Source organism: Trachemys scripta, chromosome 12 (genome assembly GCF_013100865.1).
Source record: "Trachemys scripta elegans isolate TJP31775 chromosome 12, CAS_Tse_1.0, whole genome shotgun sequence".
Classification (NCBI taxonomy): domain Eukaryota; kingdom Metazoa; phylum Chordata; order Testudines; family Emydidae; genus Trachemys; species Trachemys scripta.
Window position 1 is genome coordinate 15771666 of NC_048309.1, and position 26589 is coordinate 15798254.

Here is a 26589-nt window from a genome sequence, read left to right on the forward strand (position 1 = left end):
GTGACCTCAGTGGTTTAGGAGCCAAATTAGCAATCAATATTACCCTAAAGAGCCACAGTAGTGTGAATTCATGGTTTCATTTATTATTTTTATTGTATATATTATTATATATTATATATATAGGGTTGTCAACCTTCCAGGAGTGTGCTGGAGTCTCTAGAAATTAAAGATTAATCTTTAAATAAATATTATGTCGTGATGAAACCTCCAGGAATGCGTCCAACCAGAATTGGCAACTCTATATAATTTTATTCTCATAGCGAAATGACTGACCAACTCTTATTTTATCAACTACAATTTGTTAGCATAGTAAAAGCATCCTGATTGGTTGTTAATTAAATCACATCGTGTTTTAAAATCATGAGCTGCAAAGAGCCACAGGGGAGACATTAGAAAGCCACTTGCGGCTCACAAGCCTCAGTCTGAGTATCACTGCTTTAAATCCTTTGCTCTACAGTGGTTTGCCAAGGTTTCCATCCTGGTAAGTTGGCTCCTCCACCTTGGAAAATCCTGCAGATGGGGGGCCAAGCTAGTTGCCCTTTATTGTTTTTGAATCACATCTTCCCAAATGACATAGCAATTGCCTTAAATTGCAATTGCAGCCCTCTGCTTACCTGCATATTGCAAAGTTAAACCATGGAAACCTGGGTTTTTGCATTATTGTTTTGGAATTTAAAATAGCTCTGGCATATCTATGACAGTAAGACAAATGTGTCTTGTTCCCTCAGTTGATATTTTGGCTCCAAATAGATTCCTGGGAGCTGGTTCCATACCATCTCTGCACTCAGCCTCTTCAACTGAGGAACCTCTCTGCAGTAACATTGTGCACTCTCTCATCTGTAAGTAAGGCAGGAATACTGAAGAGTCTTGCCTCTTTTTTGATCTTAACATTTCCAGAAACTTCCCAGCTGAACAACATGCCTTTACATGGATATGCAGCCACTCTCCCAATTTTAAAATCTGCGATGCATGAATATATACACTGACTGGACTCGCCAATATTTGAAAGTGTGACAATAACTCCAGCTCTCAATCAATTACAGATGTTGATATCCTCAAATTAAGTGATAAAATGAAACCTAGTAAGAGGCTTCAAGGCAATCAGATCCAGAGAATTAGCTTTGTGGTCTCATCTTTTGCCCTCAAATACAACATATTGCACTCTTAAACTCAGTGTACTTAATGAAACAGACTGAAGCCTTGTATTTTACTGTTTCTCAAGCCTCAGTATAAAGATTTCATTTCACACTAGAATATCTGCCTGAAATTCGGAGAATGGCAAACGAAACTGATCTGTGGTATCTGTGTCCTTTCACCTTTTCCTGGAAAGTATGCTTGTCTTTTAATCAAGTAGCAAAGCAGTTTAACTACATAACAGCCAAACACTGCAACCATTTACTCAAGACAAATGCTTCAAGAACGTTTCTAAAATGCGTTTTACGTCATTAAAAACAAAAAACACAACACAAGCAACTTCAGCATACATTTCAAAGGAAACATTCCCAGCCCTGACTTCCAGACATCCTTTTCGTTTTCAGTTCTTTATGTCCATATTATTTATCAGTTAGTTTATCGATCTGATTCAATTTACTCTTCTAGTACTTCCTGGAATCAACAGTTCGTAGCTATTGCAATGAGTAAAGGAAGTTATATTACTCCATTCCACAGAAAGGTAGTCAAAGCCCTGCATGCTGAAACCTGTCTATCACTGACTGAATTTTGTTCCGGTTTATAATACGCTTCATTGTAGTTTGCATGCCAAGAGGACACAGGCAGTACATGTGTGTGCACATGAGCTTGTACATTTATTCAGACCGTTACAGAATTTTAGTATAAATTTCAGCATATAACTCATATCCCAAAAATTAAATAGTCTAGTAAGTTTTAAGAGGTAAAAAACCACACATTAAGTATCTCTGTGCTGGACTTATAAATACATTACACTTGAAGTATAAACATATTGCTATATTATATAGCTGTTCCTTGACACCTGAATGTCAACTTTTGGGATACACTGTTACTAGGGTCAAATCTGATTAGAACGTTGATGGTTCAGCAATCTGAGTTCCTTGCTATGAAACTGGAAGGGGGTGGGGAGGAGTGCATCTTTCTGCCAAGTCAAAATAACTCTTATGATGCAACAGTGATCTTTCTTCTAATTTTGCCGGTTCACAAAAGGCTTTACCATGGTATCATGAGGCTCCTGAATACATAGTCCAAATCACCTGTGACTATGGCCAACTGATGCTCCTGAGTTCTTGTTGGCACCATTTGTGCTCTTCAGTTAGATAGACTTTCATCTGTTATTGTCATTAATTCTGTGATTGAGTTTGTGACATGGGAGAAGGAAATTTTGATCACCATTACTTTAGGAATCTAGCAACTGTGGGAATGCTCCCTTCGGTTGACAGCCGTGCAAGAATAATTGTACCCTTCTTCTGTCAGTAGAAGGAGAAGCATTTCTTGGAGTCCTTTTTGGCTCTTGTAGGATGTGTATTCCTAGGTCCCTTGGGAAAAATAAGAGCTTTAGATTTTATTTTCTTCCTTCCCCTGACCATTAAGGTTATAGAACAGGATTGTCCTTGGCACTGGCTGTCAGAGTAGAAAATGAAAAGGATGTCTAGAAGTCAGGGCTGGAGATGTTTCCTTTGAAGTGCCTGGGGGATGGGGTGGGGAAGGGTCAGGGAGAGCCTAAGAGGTGCACTTCTTTAAGATTTTAGGTGCCCCTACATGAGAATCCAAACAAGCAAAAACAAAAGGATTACTACTCGTGGGAGTCAGAACTGCTTTGTCCTTTGAATACCTTGTTTCCTGGGGCTGCCCTAGAAGTCTACTCTGATCATTACAGAGGGGTGCAGTCTAGTGTGTTGAGCACATGATTAATCTGTAACTACTGACCTCTGTACCCAATGCCTATTCACTTTTTGGAAGCTGGTCAAATCACATCTGCCATATTCTATAAAAGAGATAATACCTACTTTGCGGCCTATTATGAGGATTGGAGTTTAAGTCACACACACTTCAACTAGATCAGTGGTTCTCAACCTATTTACCACTGTGGGCCGCATATGCAGCTCTTTATATGTTACATGGGCCAGTTCCACAGAGTCTGTGTTTGTGTGAGAGAGACAGACAGACCGACCGACCCTGTATGGCCCTGAGGATGTCACATGGACTGCAGCTGTGTGCTGACTGGGCCACAAGCAGCCTGTGGGTTGAGAACCACTGAACTAGATATTCAAAAGTTGCCAGATTCAGGTTGCAGCTATGCATGACTTCTGGAAAGTAAAGAAATTTTAGGATATTCTCTTCTGCACATCACTAAGGCATGTTAAAACTATACTTAATTTGTAAAAATTCAAAGACCTAATATAGTTGAACATGTGGGACAGTACACACACACACACACACAAACGATTTATAGAAGCTGGTTTTGATAAGTCTGTGTGTAAAATATTAAAAGCCAAATATGCCATCAGCTAACCAAGATTAGTAAAAATATGTTGTGAATTTATTTTTAATGCTAACTTGCTTCTGACTTGACAGCATCAGGAAACTTGTAAACTCTTTACACAAACGCTAAATCTCAAATTAAATGCCAAAATGTTTTCCAAGTTCTTAAACTAGTACAGTTATTTTATAACACTGCACCTTAAAACAGCAGAAAAGATGTTCAAATACCAGGACAGGTGATATTTTACTTTGTTTTAAAATTTGTGTGATCACAGCTGATTTAATATTGTTCAGCTTAGACGGTAACACTACAGGAAAGAGTTTTAAAAATAATGTAAATCACAAGCCTTTTGCACAAGAGGTGTAGGAGTTAAGGTTATCACAGGTTTCAGTTCACTACTCTTGACACACTATTTTAAAACTTAGCAACAAGTCACAACACTCCAAATGGTCATAGTCTCCCATCAGGGGCTTTACTAGGCAAGATTAAGTTTAGTGCATTCATTGCTAAGTTCTCCACTAATGTATTTATAATACAAATTAAAAAAAAAAAAAACCTCTCAAAACAACATTCAGCATAAGGAAAAGGAGGGGGGTGCTAAAAATGTGTTTAAACAAGCAATATAAAAACAAAGCACTATCACTATGGTAATGAGTACGATATAGTGTCTACTCTACACAGATGTCTTTCCAATGTTTGTGTATACAGTACCACCAGATGCCTATGAGGCATTGACGGAGCAAAGGTATGGTCCCTGCTCCACAGAGCTTGGAGTCTAAACTGACCATGTAATATGAGATTCTTCTCTGATCATTTGCCACGGTTGCTGAATATATGCAAAATCATCAAGTGAGGAATCACATCTTTGTGGTATGGACTTTGCTTGTTCTTTATTATTCGCTGCAAAACTGACTGCTGAATCCACATACATTTTTTGCTACTGCTGGCACTCTATGCAATTTATGAAATGAAGTATTTTAAATGCTGACATGGAAACTGAGTAAGAACACAAGAACGGCCATACTGGTTCAGATCAAAGGTCCATCTAGGCCAGTATCCTGTCTTCTGACAGTGGCCAATGCCAGGTGCTTCAGATGGAATGAAAAGAGCAGGTAATCAAGTGATCCATCCCCTGTCGCCCATTCCCAGCTTCTGGCAAACAGAGGGTAGGGACACCAACACTGCCCATACTGGCTAATAGCTATTGATTGACCTGTCCTCCATGAACTTATCTAGTTCTTTTTTGAAGCCTGTTAAAGTCTTGGTTCTAGTCTATAGTAGAGTGATGTCAAGGTCATGAATGAAGGGAACAGTAGCTTTTATAAAACCTACTACCTGGACAATTCTTTAGCAACACTTAGTCTGTTTGACAAATATGCTGTTTACATTACAATTGTGTCCTGCACAAAATTTTAGTTTGCACAATGGTTATTTGAACATTAGTTCCAAAATATAAAATATTCTCCAATCTTCCACTGCTGCCAACATAACTTCCATGTTTACCTGAGTCTCGCGAAATGCAGTATTTTTTTCTAAAAGCTCTAGCTCCTGAAGTCATGCACTTACAGAAGAATCTCAGCTTTTTTTTTTTTTTTTTAATCCACCCTAGCAAAGAAACCTGGTTCTGTAGTGAATTGTAATCAGTTTCTTACTGACTACAGCACATCTTTCAAAATACCTTGCTGTAAGCATAGTGAATTAGTTTTGTTATACAAGTACTTTTCCTCAAGAAACTTTCATTTTCATCTTGTGTAAATCAGACATTTTCAGTCACCATGGCCACATAAGTGTTTTGATTTGTGCATGCACTGTTTTGGGCTGATAAGTAACAAGCTTGCTGACCTCAAACTTGTCTATTTCTTCCACAGTGATAAATCCTACAGTTATACATTTACATCAGTTTTAAAAGGTAATTGTGTGGGTACTGCTGAGAACTAAGGACATTCTAAACTAGCTTAGAATAGCAATTTTAGAGTTTAGTTTATTCACGGTAGCCTCTCATTGGTTTGCATACTGTAAAAGCTCTAAAGGTTACTTCCCTCTCATAAGCTTTTAAAAGTCTATTATATTACTAAGTTTTCACAGTATGGTACTGTTATGTAAAATGCCACAGGGTACTCGGACTTTAGAGATTGACCGCTGTTTTTTCTAAAACATTTCATTTACAAAGGCTCACATTCTTATTTGACAACGTAAAGTCAATCTTCTCTCTGGCACTTTCAGAAGAGCCTGTCTTGAAAGGAAAGAGTTCTGATTCATAGTTATTTGCTTAAGAACATATATTTCTGTTGTAGACCTCTGGTTTGACATGCAAGTGTAAAGTTTCAGTAACGTGCACAGAAGAGTTAGCTACTATACATATATAGCAGCTAAATTATGAAATTTATGGACATGAGCACACTTTCCATTGCCAAACCATCTAGGATTTGCAGCAAGACTTTCTGCAATCTCTCTCTACATTTCTATAAAGAAAATAAGTTTTTATTTGGAAGTTCGTGGTACTGCATGAGAAACCAAATTATATTCTTTTTAGCCAAACTCCAAATATAAATATTGCATCTGGACCATCTGTCCCGAGTTTCTGCCCAATAAGCTCTTGCAGATGCCAATACTGGAAGGGTGTTATTTTCAAAAGTGCTTAGTGTTGACTTAACTCTCCTTCCATTGAAGTCAATAGCAAAACGTCCATTGGTTTCAGTGGAAGCAGTGTTAGACCAACGCTGAGCATCTGAAAATCCCATCCTAAATTCTTAAGGCTGAGTATTAAAATGGAAATATTGGTAGTTCCACATGTACTAGATTTCATCCTTTATTACCAACCGTTCTTTCTGCAAAATAAGACAACCCAAGAGAAATGGTGCATTATTAAAATCACTTGATGAAGGCTACTCAATGTAAAAAAAAAAAAAAGGTGCTATCACACTGTTGAGCCATCTGGCATCCTCAGAACAGTTTTCCTTTAGTTTAAATGTACTACATCAGTTCATTTTATCAGGGTGTTACAAACAGGGCAGGTGGAAGGGGGGGGGGGGAAGGAGAGAGAGAGAAAATAACCAATGCAAACTGCTATACTCTTATCCTCTCTGGGTGAATAAAATATAAAAAAAAATAAAACCCTCCAATAAAATTGGTGTTAAACCCTTGAAAACAACAAATGTTAGGGTCTAGTGAATGCTTGTAGCATAAAAGACTATGGACTTACTAAGTTTTTCACTCAGACTGACCACTCAATACTGAAGTCAGAGGTTGAAGGATGAAAATCCTTACACTTATTGCTTAAGCACATGCAAATGTAACTATTCTCATAACTTCAACCCTGAATTGACTAGGCTAGCAGTACACTCGTTGAAGGCTAAAATAAGCCATTTAGGTTTAATAGATTTGCACAACTCCTAATATTAACAGGATAAAAATCCTGTCAGTACTAGGTATAACACACCTAATACTTTATGAATATATCAGTGCTAGTAATATCAGTACTATTTTCACACTTGGAACACCACTACAGAACACACCACATAGTCGAGAATTCCAGTTCTCTTTCCTCTTGCATAAAAATCAAGTATCTAAAACTATGAGATATTATAGAGACAGTATTAAAATATACAGGAAAGGGAGTCACAAATTTTTAAATAGGAAGTTGTGAACACATTAAAACAAGATGCAGACTTTACAGTTAAAGGCTTTTGCACCATACATTGGTCTATTAATTATCTTACCTAAAAGGGGTGCGGATAATTCAAGTTTTCTACAGGTTTGCTTTAAAGACTTAAACAAAAAACACAAAACAAAAAAAAACACACTAGTGAAGTGTTTCTGAATATCAGATGAACAACACTATACTCCATCATGCAAGAGGATTTCCCTTTTTTACACAGTTCATTTCTTCTGGTTGAAATCCTGTGGTATTTTAGTGTTTTACAATCTATGGAGTAAGAGTGCTCTACTACAAACTTAACCCTCAGTAAACAGCGGAGGTAGGCCCTCTCTGTAGAGACAGAGGTATTGTCACACTGTTAGTAAAAACATCATAGCATTATTAGGATATTCAAATCCACATTTTAAAAACTGAGTGCATGCACAATTACCAGGATTACACATGCATTATGTTCATGCTCATGCAATAATTCACCCTTGCTATCACAACAGACCCAACAAAGATGCACACTTTCACTAGCAGTTTTTCATTACATTCCCAAGATCTGAATTCGCAGGTTTCAGGTAGTTTTTATTTAGGTAACAGCTAACCAATAAACTCCAAGTATTTATTTTTAAACTAGCTTTATCGCTCATTTATTGATTGAGCTTAAAGATCAAAGGTGTGTGTGTGTAGAAACCATTACACTACAAAATGGCATGGACAGTTAAATTTGTTTGTAAATCTGTTTTGTAGCATATTTCTGCTGATCATGAAAAATATGGAGAAACATGGGCATGCAATTATTACTTAAACATGCAAGTTTGGAAAGCAAACTTAAGTGCTTCTTGTAGGCAGATTTCAAGTTATTGAATGGTGCCCTCTTCCTTGTTACCAAATCACTTATGCAGTTCACACTAAATCCTTTTGGGAATAAAAAGGACAGATGGATTAGGATTACTTCCATTTCCCCATTTGGGCCTGTACACTTTTATGTAACACCCAGAAATTTATATTCGATTAAGGCTTTCATTTAGAATATTATAACAGATAAACTTCAGTTGTGTGCACTTGATGAATGTTTAGAGTGTTGTGAACTCTGTTCTAAGAAAAATCAATATTTTTCTTGAAGAGAAACAAAAACTTAACCACTGAATCCTATAAATGGAGAAAGGACCACAGTTCACATAAGTAGGGTTACCATTCGTCCGGATTCCCCCGGACACGTCCGGATTTTTGAACTAAAAATAGCATCCTGGGGGAATTTGTTAATGTCCGGACTTCCCTCCCACCCCCCCATGCAGAGCACGTGCAGCTAACAGGGCAGCCGGATGGTGCCACTTACATGGGGCTCCGACAGCGAGAGAGAGTCCCTCCTCCACTTCCCCCTCCTCCCCCTGCAGCATAGCTCACTCACTCCCTCCCTCCATTCCCCTCCGGCAGTCTGGAGCTCCTCCCCCGCTGCTGCCCAGCGTGCCGGGAGAACGGCTCAGACTCAGCAAGCTCCCACAGAGACCTTAGGCGAACCGAAGGCCAACGACAAGGGAGCCAGAGGGTTGGAGAAGGGGCAGGGAGGTTCTGGAGGGGGCAGTCAAGAGGCGGGGGAGGGGGGGGTCGGGAGATCGGGGGGGCTTTCTGGGGGGTGTGTGGATAAGGGTTTGGGCAGTCAGGGTACGGGTAGGGTCCCGGGGCAGTTAGGGTGGGGGGTCTTAGGAAGGGGCAGTTAGGGGACAAGGAACAGGGAGGCTTAGGTAGGGGGTGGGGTTCTGGAGGGCAGTTAGGAACAGGGGTCCCAGGAGGGGGCAGTCAGGGGACAAGGAGGGGGGCGGGGGGGTATGGNGGTTGTCAGGGGGCAGGAGTGGGGAGAGGGATCGGAGCAGTCAATGGGACAGGGAGCAGAGGGGTTTAGATGGGTCGGGAGTTCTGGGGGGGGGGAGGCTGTCAGGGGGTGGGGAGTGGTTGGATGGGGCTTGGGAGTCCCAGGGGTCTGTCTGGGGGTGGGGGTGTGGATAAGGGTTGGAGCAGTCAGGGCACAGGTAGGGGGTAGGGTCCTAGGTGGCCAGTTAGGATGGGGGGGAGGGTCTCAGGAGGGGGCAGTCAGGGGACAAGAGGCAGGGAGGCTTAGGTAGGAGGTGAAGTCTTGGGGGGGGCAGTTAGGGGCAGGGGACCCAGGAGGGGGCAGTCAGGGGACAAGGAGCAGGGGGAGGGTTGGGGGTTCTGAGGGGGACGGGAAATGGGTGGGGCAAGGGCGGGGCTAGGGCAGGACAGGGGCGGGGCTCCTCCCGTCCTCTTTTTTGCTTGCTGAAATATGGTAACCCTAACATAAGCCTAGTTGAGTGAAGTTTTAGACACACATGCATCTGACAGAAAAGAACTAGCTTCTCTTATATGCTTCTAAATGCAATATAAATTTAAGTTCTTAATTTCTTTATGCTAAAATTCTATGCTTTTTTGCTACAGAGAACAGGCTTCTATTATGCAACGGAAAAAATGTCTCCATTTGTGAAAACTAGTCTTTGCTAACATGCACCAAGAAAGTATATTTATGGAACAAAGACATAATTTGAAGGAATTTGATCATGATTGAAAATTAAATATAAATTCCAGTTCTGTATGAGATTAACAGTAGGCTCTGAATACCTTGCTCCATCTATGACTGACAAGCAGCTTAAGAAATTTGTGTAGAAAGACACAAAACCAGCTACCTCACAAAGGACAATGAAAACAGGCCATATTCTTGCCTCTTATTCTACATTTAATTTAGCATTATTTCTGTAATTTACAAAGTGATAACGAACAACTAGCATACAGAAACCATAGCAAGAATAAGGCAAAGGTACACCTGCTATGGTGATGGCACCATACATACACCTCTACCCAGATATAACGCTGTCCTCGGGAACCAAAAAAAAAAAAAAAAAAAAAAAAAAATCTTACCATGTTATAGGTGAAACTGCATTATATCGAACTTGCTTTGATCCGCCAGAGCATGCAGCCCTGCCCCTCTGGAGCACTGCTTTACTGCGTAATATCCAAATTTGTGTTATATCGGGTTGCGTTATATCGGGGGAGAGGTGTATCTTATATACAAACAGACCCTATTCATGTAGGGGTATGTCTACATTGCTAAGAAAGTGTGTTAATTCAGGTTAGCTAACCCAGGTTAAAATAGCAGTGAAGACAAGGAAACTGAGCATTTAACTCTCGTTGAACTGGAGCTGCTAAACCCAGGATCCCCTATAGGATCTGTCTCAAGCAGCTAACTTGAGTTTAAGTTGCCTGATCTTCACTGCTATTTTAACCTGAGTTAGCTAACACAAGCTAAGAACACACTTTTTGGCAATGTAGACATACCCCAAGAGAGAACTGGGCCTTATGCATTTCTTTCACCTGAAGGGTGGAAGCAGCCTGGATTCAAAGAATGACTCTGGTGCTAAATAGGGATGTCCTGATGTCTTTCACAGACATGCTAACAAATTAGGGCACCACTGTAACACTCCAGCACATTAAAGACAAAAACAGGGCTAGATAAGCCTAGCATGCATGGGATTTTTTAGTAGTTTTCTTCATGCTAATAATTCAGATTTGTGAGTTGAAAGCAACTTACACAGGAGAGATAGGATAAACACTCTCTCATTTCATGATCTATTAGCATTGTGTCCAAAGCAATTTACCAAGGACCACCGCTCTGCAAAGCCAAATGACTAGCAAGGACTTGCATCTCTATATTTAGGGAACTCTTTGGAAACATACAACTCCTATTACTTCCCTATACTCTTTTACAGTCCAGACCACACTGCCATGCTGATTCCACCACACCCTGCAACTTGACTAGTCTCTTGCTCATAAAATTCCACTTCCTGTCAGCATTGGCCGATATCAGCTCCCAAGTTATAAAGCATGTTTAAGCAAGATTATTTCAAACCCCTGTTAGCAGTACTAGTATTTAAAGAAGCTCACTGAATAAAAAGTATGGAGTACATCCACCTCCAGAAACATCTTAAGAATGCAAACAAAAACAAAAGGGTAAAAATATAGACCAAAAAAAAAAATGCTTAGACACGTTAAATTAAAGACCACCGGGCACGCAACAGTGTCCATGGATGATTAACTACTAAGCCTGTACATAAGCACAGTAGCATATTTTGCTAGAAGTAGGGATGGGAGCACTGTGTATTTAATGGCAGATTCAAAGCCTAGAGAACCAAAAGCACAGGAATTTACATATATAAAGTCTCTGATATGGAGAATGCACACTGTAGGGAAGGTTTTACACAATTAAGAGTCCTTACAGGACAGGCAAATGACCTTAAAATTCTGGAGTTCATACAGCACAGGTATCCTAGTGACACCTGAGAAAATTTGGAATTGTTTGTTTTTTTGGATAACTACTGCTGGAAGCACCACTAATCTAAGTAGCAGTATTATCTTATTTACTGCTATTAAAGCCGTCACAACAATGGCACATAAGCCTCTGTGAGCAGCACAAGTGACTCACCTTTGCATAGTCCAGAACAGATGCTGTAGAAAAAACTAAGCAACTTCCTTTCCTGTTGAGTCTGGTTTAATCCTGGAAGGGACCATCTTTTTCTGCCTCTGTACAGAGCACAACATAATGGGTCTCTAGTCCATAAATGATATAATGTAACTTCGGTGTAATGCTTTGCATCTAGGAAGCTCAGGTATTTTTTGATTAAATACACTCATTCCATAAAAAGATTTTCCTTTGCTCTGCATCCTTCTTGACACACTTTCAAAATACAATTATAAAAATACTAGACTACTCATGTAATAACACTTTCTAGAATAATAAGCCAACATAATCTGATGAGGTTCAACAAGGACAAGTGCAGAGTCCTGGACTTAGGAAGGAAGAATCCCATGCACAGCTACAGGCTTGGGACCGACTGCTAAGCAGCAGTTCTGCAGAAAAGGACCTGGGGATTACAGTGGATGAGAAGCTGGATATGAATCAGCACTGTGCCCTTGTTGCCAAGAAGGCCAATGGCATATTGGGCTGTATTGGTACGAGCATTGCCAGCAGATCAAGGGAAGTGATTATTCCTCTCTATTCGGCACTGGTGAGGCCACACCTGGAGTATTGTGTCCAGTTTCCCCCCTCTCCCCCCCACACACAGAAGGGATGACAAGGAGAGGCTGATGCACTGGGGTAATTTAGTCTGCAGAAGCGAAGAGGGAGGGGGGATTTGATAGCAACCTTCAACTACCTGAAGGGGGGTTCCAAAGAGGATGGAGCTAGGCTGTTCTCAGTGGTTGCAGATGACAGAACAAGAAGCAATGGTCTCAAGTTGCCATGGGGGAAGTCTAGGTTGGATATTGGGAAACACTAGTTCACTAGGAGGATGGTGAAGCACTGGAATGGGTTACCTAGGGAGGTGGTGGAATCTCTTTCCTTAGAGGTTTTTAAGGTCAGGCTTGACAAAGCCCTGGCTGGAAGGATTTAGTTGGTGTTGGTCCTGCTTTGAGCAGGGGATTGGACTAGATGACCTCCAGAGGTCTCTTCCAATCCTAATATTCTATGATTCTATAACCTAGCATCAGAAAACATTTAAAATCTTAATCTCCCAAAATATTCCAAGTCCTCCATATCTAGGGAAAACATATGGGACTTGAAACACTCTCTTAAAGTTGATAATGTGGGACTACTTCAGACCAGGGATGAGGCAGCAAGTTCAAAAGCTGAGGTGGCTCTCACAAGGTTCCTTGCCACTCTTATGAGTGGCATGCCAGCTCTGGTGGCTGTGTTGATCTCATCTGTGGCAGCATTAGTTTATTGGTTTGGGGCTTCAGACTTTGCCATCGTTTCTGTTGTGGGAAGAAGCATTTGATGAGCCCTCCCCTTCCCCAATCCCTGGAGCCACTGCTACCTCTACCCCCCTTCTGCCTCAGCATGCCACCTCAAGAAACTAGGCACTAACTGAGAAGACACGTTCTCACTCTTATACCGTATACATACCACATTTCTATGACTTAGCTTTTAGCATCTGAGTTCATGGTTGCAGAGTCTTCAATAACAGCTCTACTAGAGCACATGATGACTAAGGGCAACCACTGTCACAGGCAAACTCTTTGCTTTATACTACTGGCTGGAAACCACCACCTCTTTGTTCTGACTAGTCCTCTTGACAACACTCATTGACAAAGATGGGGACTCAGCAGTCGAGTAATACTGGCGGAGCACTTGAATCAGAGGGTGCAGCTGCTGGATCACAGCAGGTGTTATCCTTCAGGTGCTTACTATGCTTGAAGTTTTATGTTACTTATGAAACAGTATCCGTAAGAGAAGCCTTGCGCTGCACTTATGTGATGCTTTTGGAGAAGATCAATATTGCTGATTTAACTAGCAGTTTTCATCAAGCTCTTCACTACTTCTTGTGAACCTGGCATGCTATCACCACCACTATCTGACACACGCAAGTAGGCAAATTGCAGCTTATGTGGAAAACTTTCCTTTATCAAAAGTTTAGGAAAGAAATATTGCTCTGTGGTTCAGTCAGCTGTGTAAAGGAGGAGAACAAGGATAGTTTATGGAGACCTTCTAGACTAGTGTAGCAGTCACTGAACAACATTTGTACTGGTCAGTTGTAATATTTCCTCCATGTTGAGGAGCTTTTCTAATTGGGAAAAAAATGCCCATGTTATGCATGTAGTTTTTACATTTAAGATGCAATTTAGTATTTGTACAATTCTCCCTCCAACTCCAGCTCTTTCTATCCCAGTTAATCTAGTGTTTTTGTGTCAAAGGCCATAAGCCAATTTTTCCCTCCACTGGCCTGCACCTTGTGCAATCAGTTACACCTGCCAGAAGTGGGTGTAAAATGCTACCAGTCAGAATGATGGCAATTTATACCCATTTCACACTAACGTTACACAGTTATAAATGACTGTGCAGGGCAGTGGAAAAAAAACAGGCCTCATATAATAGTGGAATTGAGATCATCTGACCCAATATGGGTTATTTTTCTTGCCAGCAAAAGGAAGTAGAATCTATCTTAGTCAAAAGATTCATTTTAAAAATAGATCTTATCTATTTTCCTTGTGATCACACTTAAAGGTCACACTGTTTATAATACTGGAACCTGTTGCTGTGGAATTACAGGATGATATAAACAAGTAATTTTCATTGAAGTGTGTACAAGAAAAAAAAAAGGTATGAGAACATTTACTCTGTATGTCCACCAGTTACTCTGTTCCACAAAGGATCTGACAAACAGAACAGCTTTTAGTTAATGCTGAGACACGTTCTATATTTGGTAAACTAAGCATCTCAGTGGAAATGTGAAGTTCTGAGCTGGAAAGGCAAGAAAATGCATCAGAAGAGCATTCATTTTTAACCTAATCAACCTAACCATCAACAACTGTGCTTTAAAAATAAGTGAATCCAACGAGGTAGTAAAAAATGGTACATTTTCTGTTTACCAGACATCTGACAGTTTTCTTTCTGCCCTTAACAGTACCTGTGCAGCTCCACTAACATTATTGGGGCTATGTGATGAAACCAAGGGCATAAATTTCCCTCCAACATTTTTTTTTTTTTTAAATTGTGAGAGAATTCAAATTTCTTACACAACAAGGGAAAAACACTGAGCTACATGCTTAACCCTGGTTAAATCACTGATGCCCAAGACCAATATCCCTTAAGGTGGGATCTTAACCCTCACTGAACATTTTACCCTCCTGTAGTGAAGATACCTTTCTTCTTTTGTCTCATAGTTTGTGTATGCAGTGCATTCACCAGAATCAACAGCTGAGTCAGCTATAGCTTCAGATGGTGGGAGTTGCAGTTGTATGCACAGAAGGAAAACAAAGATACTGCTATGGAAGGGAGGAGACGGTTGCTGCGCAGAGCATGCTGCTTATTGTTTTCCATAGCACTATCTCTTGAAGGAAAAATGGAAATGGGAAAAAAAGAAAATAAAGAGCTATCTTACTGCCTGGCTCTCCTATTAAAGCAGGAAGCAACCGTGAAGAGACAAGATGATGCCCAAATGTTCCAGAGAGGAGGAATACAGTCTTAGTCTGCAAGCATGACAGTCTCTGAAATAAGCTTCATTAATGTAAATACTGAAATATTATTAAAGTACTTACCCAGATAAAGCCACAATAGATTCATCTAAACCAGGTTAAGTTTTCATTAAATCCAGCTCCTAACCCATTTCTCCTCTCCGTCCACAAAGTAAATCTGTCCAGCTACATATATTGTATCTCACAGTTTTTCCATTCAAAGGATTAACTCTTTGGAAGCTGAACATACATATATATATGCCTTAAACCAGTAATTTCAAAAGACTACTCTTAAAAGGTTAAGATAGTATTTGGTTTACCATAACAGAGAGTGGATAGGAACAGATGATAGGTAATTGGTGAAGAGGCCATAAGCCACTGGTTAAGGTGGAAATGTACTCACATGAACCTCCACATGAGACACAGAACATTCAGGAGCAATGACAAATTTGTCATGGCACTATTTTTTGAGAGTTAAAATCCATTCATTTTTTCAGATATTAAAAAAAGTGATCAATCACAGCCAGCTCAGAGGTTCTGTTAACGTTTCCACAAACGCTGATGCCCTTTACCACCTCACTACTCATGAGTGGAAGGGCAATAACTACTCATGGAAATAATTTGGTCAACATTTGATATTTTAGCACATCAGCTTGTATAAGGTGGAAGATGGAACTAACTTCCCCAAAGTTAAAACAAAAAGGCCTCTAATTTAAAAACTTTGTTTGGAAAATCTTGCAATATGCTGTCCAAACAGATCTTTCACTATCTTCTCCCATTCTCCTTCTCAACATGTTAAGATTGTCATATCTGTACAAAGAACCTTCTTTTAAGTTAGCTCTCATATTCTTGAATTTCCCTGCTTTCCTGGCATATGCTCAAAGTCAACTGCATCCAATTCTATGATCCCATTTCTTAGCATTAGGTTAATCTTACCAATACTGCTTTATAATTTAGTTTTCATGAAGTATCTCCCATAGTTTAGAAAACCAAATACTCCTGTGAACTTAATGATTTATTGGACAACATATTAATCTATACTGATCTTACTACACTGTCCAGTTAATTGAATATGTAGTGCGTCAGAATGCTTTCTGCACTTCTCATTTTAAATGTGACAAAGAACAGATTGCCAAACTCTCATCTGTCAATTAATTTTTAGCAGAGTCAAAGATCTTTAGATGCCAAATCATTCAAGAGAGATAGGATTGTGAGGTTATCCTAGCCCTCAAAATTTTTGAATCTCAGATTTCTTTTTAAAATCTGTGGAATCCTTCACCACTGAGCAAGTTAGCTATTTAGTAGTTTTCATTTGCTGTGTGCACTGTATGAAATCTTACTTCTCTCTGTGTTTTCAGCCACTATACATTATGACATTCAATAGCAAAAAGATTGAAAATAGTAAGTGGCATATAAACTAGTTCGGTGGTTAATTACTTTATGCATGGTCTCCTCTCCTATCTATATTACTTACTATGTTTGGATTTCTGAGAAGTTCAACTTTGCTGCAAAGTTCTATTATCTATGCCTGACTGACTTCGTGTAGCTTTGGTGGGTGAGGGTGAGTGAGAGAGAGAAGGAAAATTAAAATACTTTAAGGGAAAAAAAACACAAGTAAGCATGGTAATATCACTGATTTAAATTATGCATGGTATAGAAGTCTAAAATTATGTTTTATTGAAGTCAGAGATACTTCATCTCATACTCTGCCTACAAAACTATACCTCAAAGTAGCACATCAAGCAGAATTTTAGGTGTTTCACATTTAGTAATTTAAAAAAACGTAGATGAACATAACTATTTTGCTTCTCCAAAGCAGTGCAGACTGACCGACGCATGTTCACTTTCATCATCCGAGTCAGCTGCCACCAACAAAAGGTTGATTTTCTTTTATTGGTGGTTTGGGTTCTGTAGTTTCCACAGTGGAGTGTTGCTCTTTTAAGACTTCTGAAAGCATGCTCCACACCTCACTCCCCTCAGGAGTTCGGTCAAAATTTAATTAATGCATTATTTTTTATCAGTATCAGCAGCATGAAAGCATGTCCTCTGGAATGGTGGCCAAAGCATGAAGGGGCATATGAATGTTTAGCATATCTAGCACGTAAATACCTTGAAATGCCAGCTACAAAAGTGCCATGCCAATGCCTGTTCTCACTTTCAGATGACACTGTAAGTAAGAAGCCGGCAGCCTTATCTCCCGTATGTAAACAAACTTGCCTGTCTGAGTGATTGGCTGAACAAGAAGTAGGAATGAGTGGATTTGTAGGCTCTAAAGTTTTAAATTGTTTTCTTTTTGAATGCAGTTCTGTAACAAAACAAATCTACATTTTAAAGTTGCACTTTCACGATAAAGAAATTGCATTTCGGTATTTGTATGAGGTGAATTTCAATTGGTTTTCTATTGTTTAACAGTGCAATTAATCGTGACTAATTTTTTTTTTAAACCTTGATTAATTTTGAGTTAATCCCGTGAGTTAACTGTGATTAATCGACAGCCCTAGAGAAAAGTGAAATTTAAAGTGGCAAGATCTCTGATCACACTCCAGAAGGGAGATCCACAGTGTTGGGCCAGCCATCATGAAAGGCCTGTTCCTTGTCTCTCAGAAATTTAACCCTTGCAGTTTAAGATTTCATAGTTCATGTAGAATGCTGTTGTTGAGAGAGAATGTGTTCTTAGCTGTCTAAGACTAGTGTCATGGAATGTGTAAAACCAGTTACACCTGCCAATGACAAGTATATTAAGCCCACTTAAAAAGTGGTCATCTAGTTCCACTGAAACCAATATTTTCATAGCTTGCCTTGTACAAAGATTGTTTCAGACTTCTTGCAGAAAGGCTTTTCAATAAATCATGGACATCCTCTACACCTACAGAAGAGAGCAGAAAGGATATTATTTTTCATCTTCCCCAGCTGTCTTAGAACTGGGTACTTTTTCCTTATTAAACCACAATCATACAAAACAGTCCTTGAACTTGAAGTGAAGCACAGAACTTAACAGACACTTGTATGTATACACATGACAAACTAATCGCGGGTGACAGTGATCAAGTTGAATTTCAACAGGTTGGTGGTTTAATAAAGAGGGAGATTTTTTTCCTGAATTTCTTCTCAAGTTTCACTTACAGATGAGAGAACTGGTTTTATCTTCCAATCCTGGTGATTTTTTTCCCTAAGAACTGCAAACATTTAGGGTAATTACTGAGCATCTGCTTTCCTGTGACAGGTGCTAGTACACTGCAATTCTCAACAACCATTTCATGAACATGTGCTAACAGTTTTATTTTCAAAATAATGAAGTTTTACATTTATAATTATATAAATATGCACATTTAAAATGTTTAGAGATACCAAAAGTCTTCGGACAGTCACCGTACATGTTTGCTTTTTTATAAGTGTCAGTTTACAGTAATCCCTTTCCTGTGATTTAATATACCAAGAAATAGTCCTTTTAAAATTAGCAACATAAAGTAAAACATTGGTATTAAAACCAACCCAGGGACATTTCAACTAGCCATTCAAATTATTTTTCAAAAATGTTTTTAAAAATAACATTCATGTGCCAATGTTTATCAGTCTCAATTTTAATAAGATGTAGCCTCCTACTCAGTCCACATTCTCCAACACTTTCACTCAGTACAGAAAGGCTATTCCTCTGACAGACAAAAAGGCCTCTGTTCTGAGAGAAGAAAACTCAGTTGTAAAACAAGAGATAATGGTCAAAGGAGAAAATCCCTGTATGATGTATAACTCCCACTATTATAGCAGCTCAGCATTACAACAGAATGGTGTTAGGACTCATGATTACTATTTATAAGTACCTGATATGCCACTCACTTGCAGATTATGCCTATGGCATTATTATTGTCTTGCTAGATTTTTCTGGCAGGAGTAGTAAATGTTCATGTTTTCTTGGCAAACAGGATACAGTTCTGTTCCCACTGAAATCCATGGCCAGACTCCCACTGACATCAATGGGAGCAGGATCAAGATCTTACTGAAGAGTTGTTTCTTTCCTTCCCACACAACAGTAATTAGGTCTCAAATCACAGGTGCTTTATAAATCAGTTGCACCATGGATATCTAGTTACTGAGTATAATTCCATTTTACAAGTGGAAAAAACAAGAGGTACGGCTGTTAATTTACTTGCCAAAGGACACGAATTTAGTGGTAAAACTGGTGACAGAACTCAGGTTTCCCAACTTTCAACCCTGTGTCCCCCATCCTCTGGGCCATGCTCTCACCCCACCATGAAAACGACATTTTACTTGTACATAAGAATGGCCATACTAGGTCAGACCAAAAGTCCATCTAGCCTAGTATCCGGTCTTTTGACAGCAGCTAGTGCCAGATGCTTCAGAGAGAATGAACAGAACAGGACAATTATCGAGTGACCATCCCCGGTTGTCCAGTCCGTTACAAATATCCAAGCCTGGTTTGATTTATACGGAGTCCAACATATAAAAGCATTTTGCAACACTTGGACAGTAACAACTTGTAAATTCAGATACTGGATTACAACTACTATTCCAAATCATATCCACTATTATACACCAAATCAACATTCACACAAAAGTCAGAACTGACACTCCCAGTTAGAGTAGCCACCTAGAAAGAAGCAACAGTTTCTCAACTCAAGTGCCAAGGACTAGAAGCCCCCAGTTGTACCCAACCTCTGGGACAAGACAACTTTGATTTATAATTCATGTTAGTTTCATGTGCAAGCTGGGTCTTATGATGGAAAATGAAACCTATTATTTAAATCACAAACTTCAGTTTAGTTGCCCATAGGCCTTAAAACTAGATAGGTTAAAGGTTTTAAAGCCTAAGCAGCATATTTTAAAAGGTACACTGTCAATTAAAAAAGTAATCTGTCCAAAAACTTTTGATCTACCATTGATACAAGTAACACCTAGGATTCCTATTATTGAAGGATTAAGGAAAATATTTCTTTCTGCATTTGAGAGCAGGTTGTGTGCAGTCAATTTCACTGTCTCCCCTTTATAACCAGTCTCTTACAGCAAAGGGAGAAAGAAAAGAATGTAAATAAGAAATCATGGAAGTGTGACTGTAAAATCATAAAAAGTAGCATAGGGATTCAGGGGCAGATATAGTACCTGAAATTAATTTTAGCTCTTTTTTTCTATTTGTTAGAGATCAAGCAGATGGTGCCCCTTTTAAAAGTGAACTGCAATGGAAAGACATCAGGCTTTTTGCCTTTTTTGCTTCTTTATTATATGTTTATTTTAGTGGGAGTAACATTTATTTTGTAGTGGGCAAACCTGCCAATATTTGAGCATTTCCTTAGACATAGCTGATAGTTATATATTGGGGCCTACAAAAAGTCACCCTGCATTTTGAAGGACTACTCCTTGCAGCAATCTCACTAAAATCTTATCTTGTCTATTTTCTTGGAGAACTGTGATGTTTCACTGTCCATTTACTGTTATGGCTGAGTGTCCCCTTTACACACCATACTGCCTCCCTCAATGGCAAACCTAAACTTTGCTTAGCTTCAGGCTTTTGCTCCTTGTTGGGATATCTTCAGAGGGTGAATTCTCTTCATTCCTATTGATCCTTTTGAAGATATTTATGTACTGAACATGTCATTCACCCACCCATACACCACTTATTTTCTAAATGCATACCTTTGCCACAGTCTCATATTGCAAAGCTCATATTTAAATTTACTGTCTACCCTTGTCCCAACTCTTTCTTGAGCTTGCTCTTTTTCATGTAGAGGACCCTATTTGTATGTGCGGTGCAAGGCATACTTACATCATTGTAACTGGTCTAGAATGGCTTCTCACTTTATTCATGTATTTTCTAAGCAAGAGTTTTTCTTATGACACTGGCATAGAATAAGATTGGGCCCTTTTCCTTGGAAGGATGCCAAAGACAAAACATCTCATGCTCTACAGTTTTTGTAGCAAACAGAGTTGGTTAAAGTGTTGAGAGGATTTTTTTGGTCAAGAAAAATTGAGTGTTTTACAAATGTTTTCCCATTTTTGAGCAATCATTTATGGTGAACCAAAGTAGCTCCACTAAGTACTCAACGCTGGGCCGATTATCTCATCATGTTTTGTAATGTTCACACAATATCGAAGTACTTCATTTCAGAAAGATTGTCTTCTTGTGGTTTATTTTTGTTCCTTTGCAATGGTTATATGCTCTCAGCTGAGTGTAGCCCCCTCCTATCCCACTAAAAAGGTGCCTGAGTTTTAGTAGTCACATGGCACCAATGACCAAAGATCTCCTGATCCTGCAGAAGATGACAGATTCCCACTTAGCTTCATCAGCACATAGACAGGGGTCAAATGGCTATTCCCACACCTACAATGAGAGTGATCCAAGCTAGCCATGTCTGCTACTGCTTTGAGCTCCTTGTAGCATTCATTATCCTGCCCCTATACTAAATGCAACCTGGTCAGGCACCCATGTCCAAGAATATGAGCCAATGAGTCCGTTTGTTAATTGCTGTTAAGCTTCATTCAGGGCAATATGAAGTGACAGGGTCTACACCCTCCTCCTGGACATTTAGTAGTTAGCTTGATACCATTTAGACACTGGAAACTTCTGATAAGGCTAATGACCTGTTAAACCGGAGGAAGAATATCAGGAAAAATGTAACAGTATCCCTCCAGATTGGCAAAGCTACATACACATGTCTCACCACAATGCATTAATCTTTGGATGAAGGACGCTATACACAGGAAAGTTGCATTGACAACCCATTAATGTAATCCATTCTGCTACAGTCCATACTTTGACTGTCATGAAAGTCCATATGTGAAAAAAAAGATGTGCATTCTCCCATCCAAATTAGGTTAGAAAAACCATGGCTACAGTTGATATTTGGACACCCAGAAGCAACTTGGGCCCCAAAAAGAGACTTTACAAAGAAAACTATATTAAATTGACCTGAAATGTCCTTGTTTTCTTCCAGTTACATTGCTCAGCCTCCAAATATCATCTCAGTGTTTCAGGGGTCAATTGAACCTCGCTAGACTACGTTAGAGCAAGTTATTGAACCACACTGGCCAGGTGAGATGGAATCTAAATGTAAAGCTGACTTAAGGGATACTGAAACGCTTTTTACTTATCCCCCTAACACCCCCTTAGTGACATTAAAACAGGAGAGGATGACAAATTGCAACTGGTGAAACCCCACAAGACTGCTGTCTCAGCAAAAGAGCCATTGCTCATGACTACACTCCAGGATATTTCAGTAAGAAAGGAGGAGAGCTACTAGGAAAAAAAAAAAAAAAAAATCACTTTCTGCTCCTACTAGGGTCTGCAATCATATCCCCACTAACTCATGGCCAATGGTACCAAAGGCAGATGATAGGCAAAAAGAGTCAAACTACATCCAGCCTTCATCCATATCAGAGTAGAGAACACTAACAAAAACTATGGTAGTGTCTGCAGCACATACATACCATCACAGGCTGCTTCTTGAGCTATCTAGTGAGGACCCCTGCCTAGCCTGGTTTTGTGGTCCCTCAGCCACAAAACACACACTGTTATTCTTCCACCATGTGTACCTTTAATTGACTGTTTGCAAAATAGAACAGGAGTAGCACAGGTGTACAACAGGAGAAGCCTTTCACATCACTTGTCTCTTCCACCTAGCTCACCATCTGAGCTGCCTCTTTACTTCCTGTTCCCACCAATTATATATATATAAAAATAATTCCTATTACTAAAGTAATTACCTCATTAGCCCAGCCATTACCACCTCGTGTCAGTAACTCCCATGGAAACAGGTTAAAGTTGCTACAGCATACAGAAGGCTGCAGATGCAACTGGAGACAGTGACCAGAGTGCTACAGCTAGCACTCTGTCATACATACCTAAGTCCCAAGTGACTGAGGTCAGTGGACCACACACACTGCTGGAGTGTTGGTGAGGGGTGATAGCCTCACAGCTGTCAACCCCAGCGAGTGAATTCTCTACTTACCCTTCACAAGGGATACAACTGACATTTGTTGTACAAACATCCCCATGCTGCCCAGCCAACATGCTGCTACTCTGACCTGATACTTAAATTCAATGGACCTGTTGAGACAGCCAGCAAAAGGTGCCAGTTAGTGTTCTTCAGTGACACATGCACAGGAACTAGAACATGACCCACCACTAACTCATTTCACAAAAGTCAAATGGCAATCAGATTGTCTCTTTTGATCACTGCCAGCTCAAATTCAGTACAAGCTGGTAACTAAAAGAGCTCAACTTAAAAAAAGCTATGAACATCCAGAGCATCCTTTTCCAAGGCTGTTTCCACAGCCCAAATCTAGTAACTGCTTGCAAATACAGTGGCTGTTGCAGCATAATCCTATATTACCTATTGGGTAAGAACTTCAGTTGGATGACGCAAGTTAAAAGTGACGCAGCAGCCACAACTGAATTTCTATATTTCTGCTGTCATAATTCACAACCTTAACATTAGACCAACTTTGTAATACATTAGTCAAAGTTATTTCCTGAGCACTGGGTCTGTGACACATCAAATGTTTCAAGAACAGGTTAGAAAAAAACCTACTGTCACAGATTCACATGACTTTCAACAGACATCAAGTTTGGAATGCTGCAGGAAGCAAAATACTCAGACCAGTAGAAGAACTTCCCAGAAGTGAACCCAGAACTGGGTGTTCTTTCACTCTTCATCTCTAATTTTGTGAAGCAAAATCTTTCCCGTAGCAGCTCAAAATGTTCCATTAAAGATTTTTCTGCACTCTGCATATTGTAGATGTGAAACAAACTCAATTATGCCACTTCTGTAAAACTCTATGGTGAGAGAAGTTCAGAGTGAATGGGCAGAGGAGCCCGATTTCACATATTGATCCATTCTGTAGATCATCGCAACTTGGCAGCATATGAACTAAAACACCGTCAAACACCCATTAAAAGATCTTACAAAACATCAGCTTAAAAAAAAAAAATAATAAGAGGCTTGGGAAGAGATAACCCAATCACACACAACATCGCCTTTGTGGAGAAACTAGACAGCAAGATACATTAACAGCAAAAACTTTGTTATTTTATAATAATGCCACCTGATCTCAACATATTAGGAGCTTGAGTTTATCAACCTAGTTGTAAGTGTTCCTTATCCTCTCTCACATCCTGTTTATTTTGGGGATATACTGTCCAGGGAGCTTGTTAAAAGTACAGGCAATGTAAATTAGGACTGCACACTCAAAACCCACCACACTACCCGTGAAATAACAAATGTATCTTTTTCTAAAGTCTGCCACTATGAAATTGAAATATTTCTGGGTAAATATAATAGCAAAACAATTTAAAGATATTTTATATAAATACCATTATTGACAAATAACCTCTACCCTGGGCATACCACACGGTTATACACAAATCTATACCTAACCAATTTTACAGCCTTTATATTATTAAAATGATTCAAAAGCCACATACATGCAACAGCCACCCCGCCATCACTCCACTAGGAAAGTGGGCTGGTGTGTGAGTATATGACTTCATACCCTCAGGGCTTAAGAAGAGGTTAAAAGGCAGAGAAGGGAATTTATTGCCTCTCCTTAGGTGGGGCGGGGTGGTGATGGTGATGGTACAAAGATGGTTCAGAAAACATGTACCACAAACTCCTTCCCACATCCATCTTGAGATTGGAGGGGGAGGGATTATTAGGGTATCAGTTCTCTATTCTGTGCATTGTGGGGGGAAATATGTGCATCACTAAGTTCCCCCTCCAGGGCCCCATACAGGGAGCTGTATCGTAGAGATATATCAATGAAAGAGGGCAGAAAAGCTCACCTCGGGGCTTTGTACAGAGGACTGGTTGGGGGCACACCATTCCCCAAGAGCCTTGCAATAGGGTGTGGGTTTTGGGTGAGGCAGAGGACGACAAGTTTCCTTCCAGCCCAGTGCAGAAGGCTGTGCAAGGGTGTGGGAAGAGGCAGAACTAAGGACCGTCACCCAGGAGTCATATATGGAGGTTGGTTTTGGAAAGAACCTGGAAGAAAAGGGAGGGACCGTCCTCCCACAGGGCCCTCTACAACGGGCTGGCTACTTGCGGGGGAAGAAGATTGCAGCACTCCCCCTAGAGACCCATGACACGGGAAGGAAACTTCCGAGCAGGACGGGGTGGGGGAGTAGAGCTCGTTCCCCAGAGCCCTACACCGGGCGCAGAGCCTCCCCTCTACAAGAGCCTGAGAAAGGAGGGGGGAGGGGGGCAGACGTGCACAGGGGGAGAAGGGGGCGGAGGTCCCCACAGAGCCCTGAGCAGGACGGTAGTGGGGGAAATAAATGACGGAGCTGGAGGGCAGAGTTCCCCCACCAGGGCCCAGAGCCAGAGGCTATGAAGGGAACAGCGCTCCCCTCCTCCCCCGCAGTCGGGGCCCCGGGCCGCACGGACGGTCAGGGGGCCACAGTTCCCGCCCCCCCCAAGCCGGGGCCCCGGGCCGAAGGGGCGGTCAGGGGGCCGCAACTCCCGCCCCCCAGCCGGGGCCCCGGGCCGGAGGGGCGGTCAGGGGGCCGCAGCTCCCCCCAGCCGGGGCCCGGGGAAGGGAGGCGGCAGAGCTCCCCGCCGGCCCGGCCCCTCACCTGGTAGATGAGGGCCCAGCTGGCGGCCTGGTCGAGCCGGTGGAACTCCTTCTCGATCTCCATGGTGGGGGCCCCCCGAGCCTGGCCCCCCGCCGCCTCCGCTCCCTGTTCCTCCGGCTCCAGCTGCTCGCGGGGCCGCCGCTGCCTGCTCTGCATGTCACCCCCTCCCCGGCCACAGGAACTACGCTGCCAGGCCGGCCACGCCGCTTCCGGGCCCGCCCCCGCTGGGGGAGGGGAGGGGAGGGGCGGGGCGGCCCGGGAGAGACAGGCAGGGGAGACGTGCCCCCGCCCTGGCCTAAGGACTGACAGACAGACAGGGGACCTGTGACCCTCCCCAAAAAGGACAGACAGGGGAGCCGTGCCCCCCACCCCACCCCAGGCCTGAGGACTCACAGATAGACAGGGGACCTGTGGCCCCTCCAAGGACAGACAGAGGAGCTATGCCTCCCCCCCCCCGATCTGAGGGCTGATAGACAGGGGACCTGTGCCCCCCCCCAAAGGACAGACAGGGGAGTTGTGCCTCCCCCCCACCTGAGGACGGACAGGGGAGTTATGAACCCCCCCCCCCCAGGCCTGGGGACTCTCAGACAGACAGGAGAGTTATGTCAACTGTTTGAAATGGGCCATCCTGATTATCACTACAAAAGTTTTTTTCTCCTGCTGATAATAGCCCACCTTAATTGATTAGTCTCGTTAGAGTTGGTATGGCAACACCCATTTTTTCATGTTCTCTAGTATATATATCTTCCTACTGTATTTTCCACTGTATGCATCTGATGAAGTGGGTTTTATCCCACGAAAGCTTATGCCCAAATAAATTTGTTAGTCTCTAAGGTGCCACAAGTACTCCTCATTCTTTTTACTGTTACCTTAGTTATGTCTAATTATACCTGG

General features: G+C 41.1%; 1 protein-coding gene across 4 annotated transcripts in view; it reads right to left on the bottom strand.

Moving 5' to 3' along the window:
* Positions 1-25887, bottom strand: part of PTPN1 (protein tyrosine phosphatase non-receptor type 1) — a 58321-nt gene extending 32434 nt beyond the window's left edge. For 2 of the 4 annotated variants that reach the window (XM_034787142.1, XM_034787139.1), the window contains exon 1: positions 25696-25828. Coding sequence is in view for 2 of the 4 variants with exons in the window: in XM_034787137.1 (XP_034643028.1) it covers positions 25696-25851 (156 nt within the window). In the remaining 2 variants the exon portion in view is untranslated. Of the gene's footprint in view, positions 1-25695 lie in introns of all 4 variants that reach the window. The other 2 variants (XM_034787137.1, XM_034787138.1) reach the window with 2 other exon arrangements.
* Between the last annotated feature and the right edge of the window lie 702 nt (positions 25888-26589).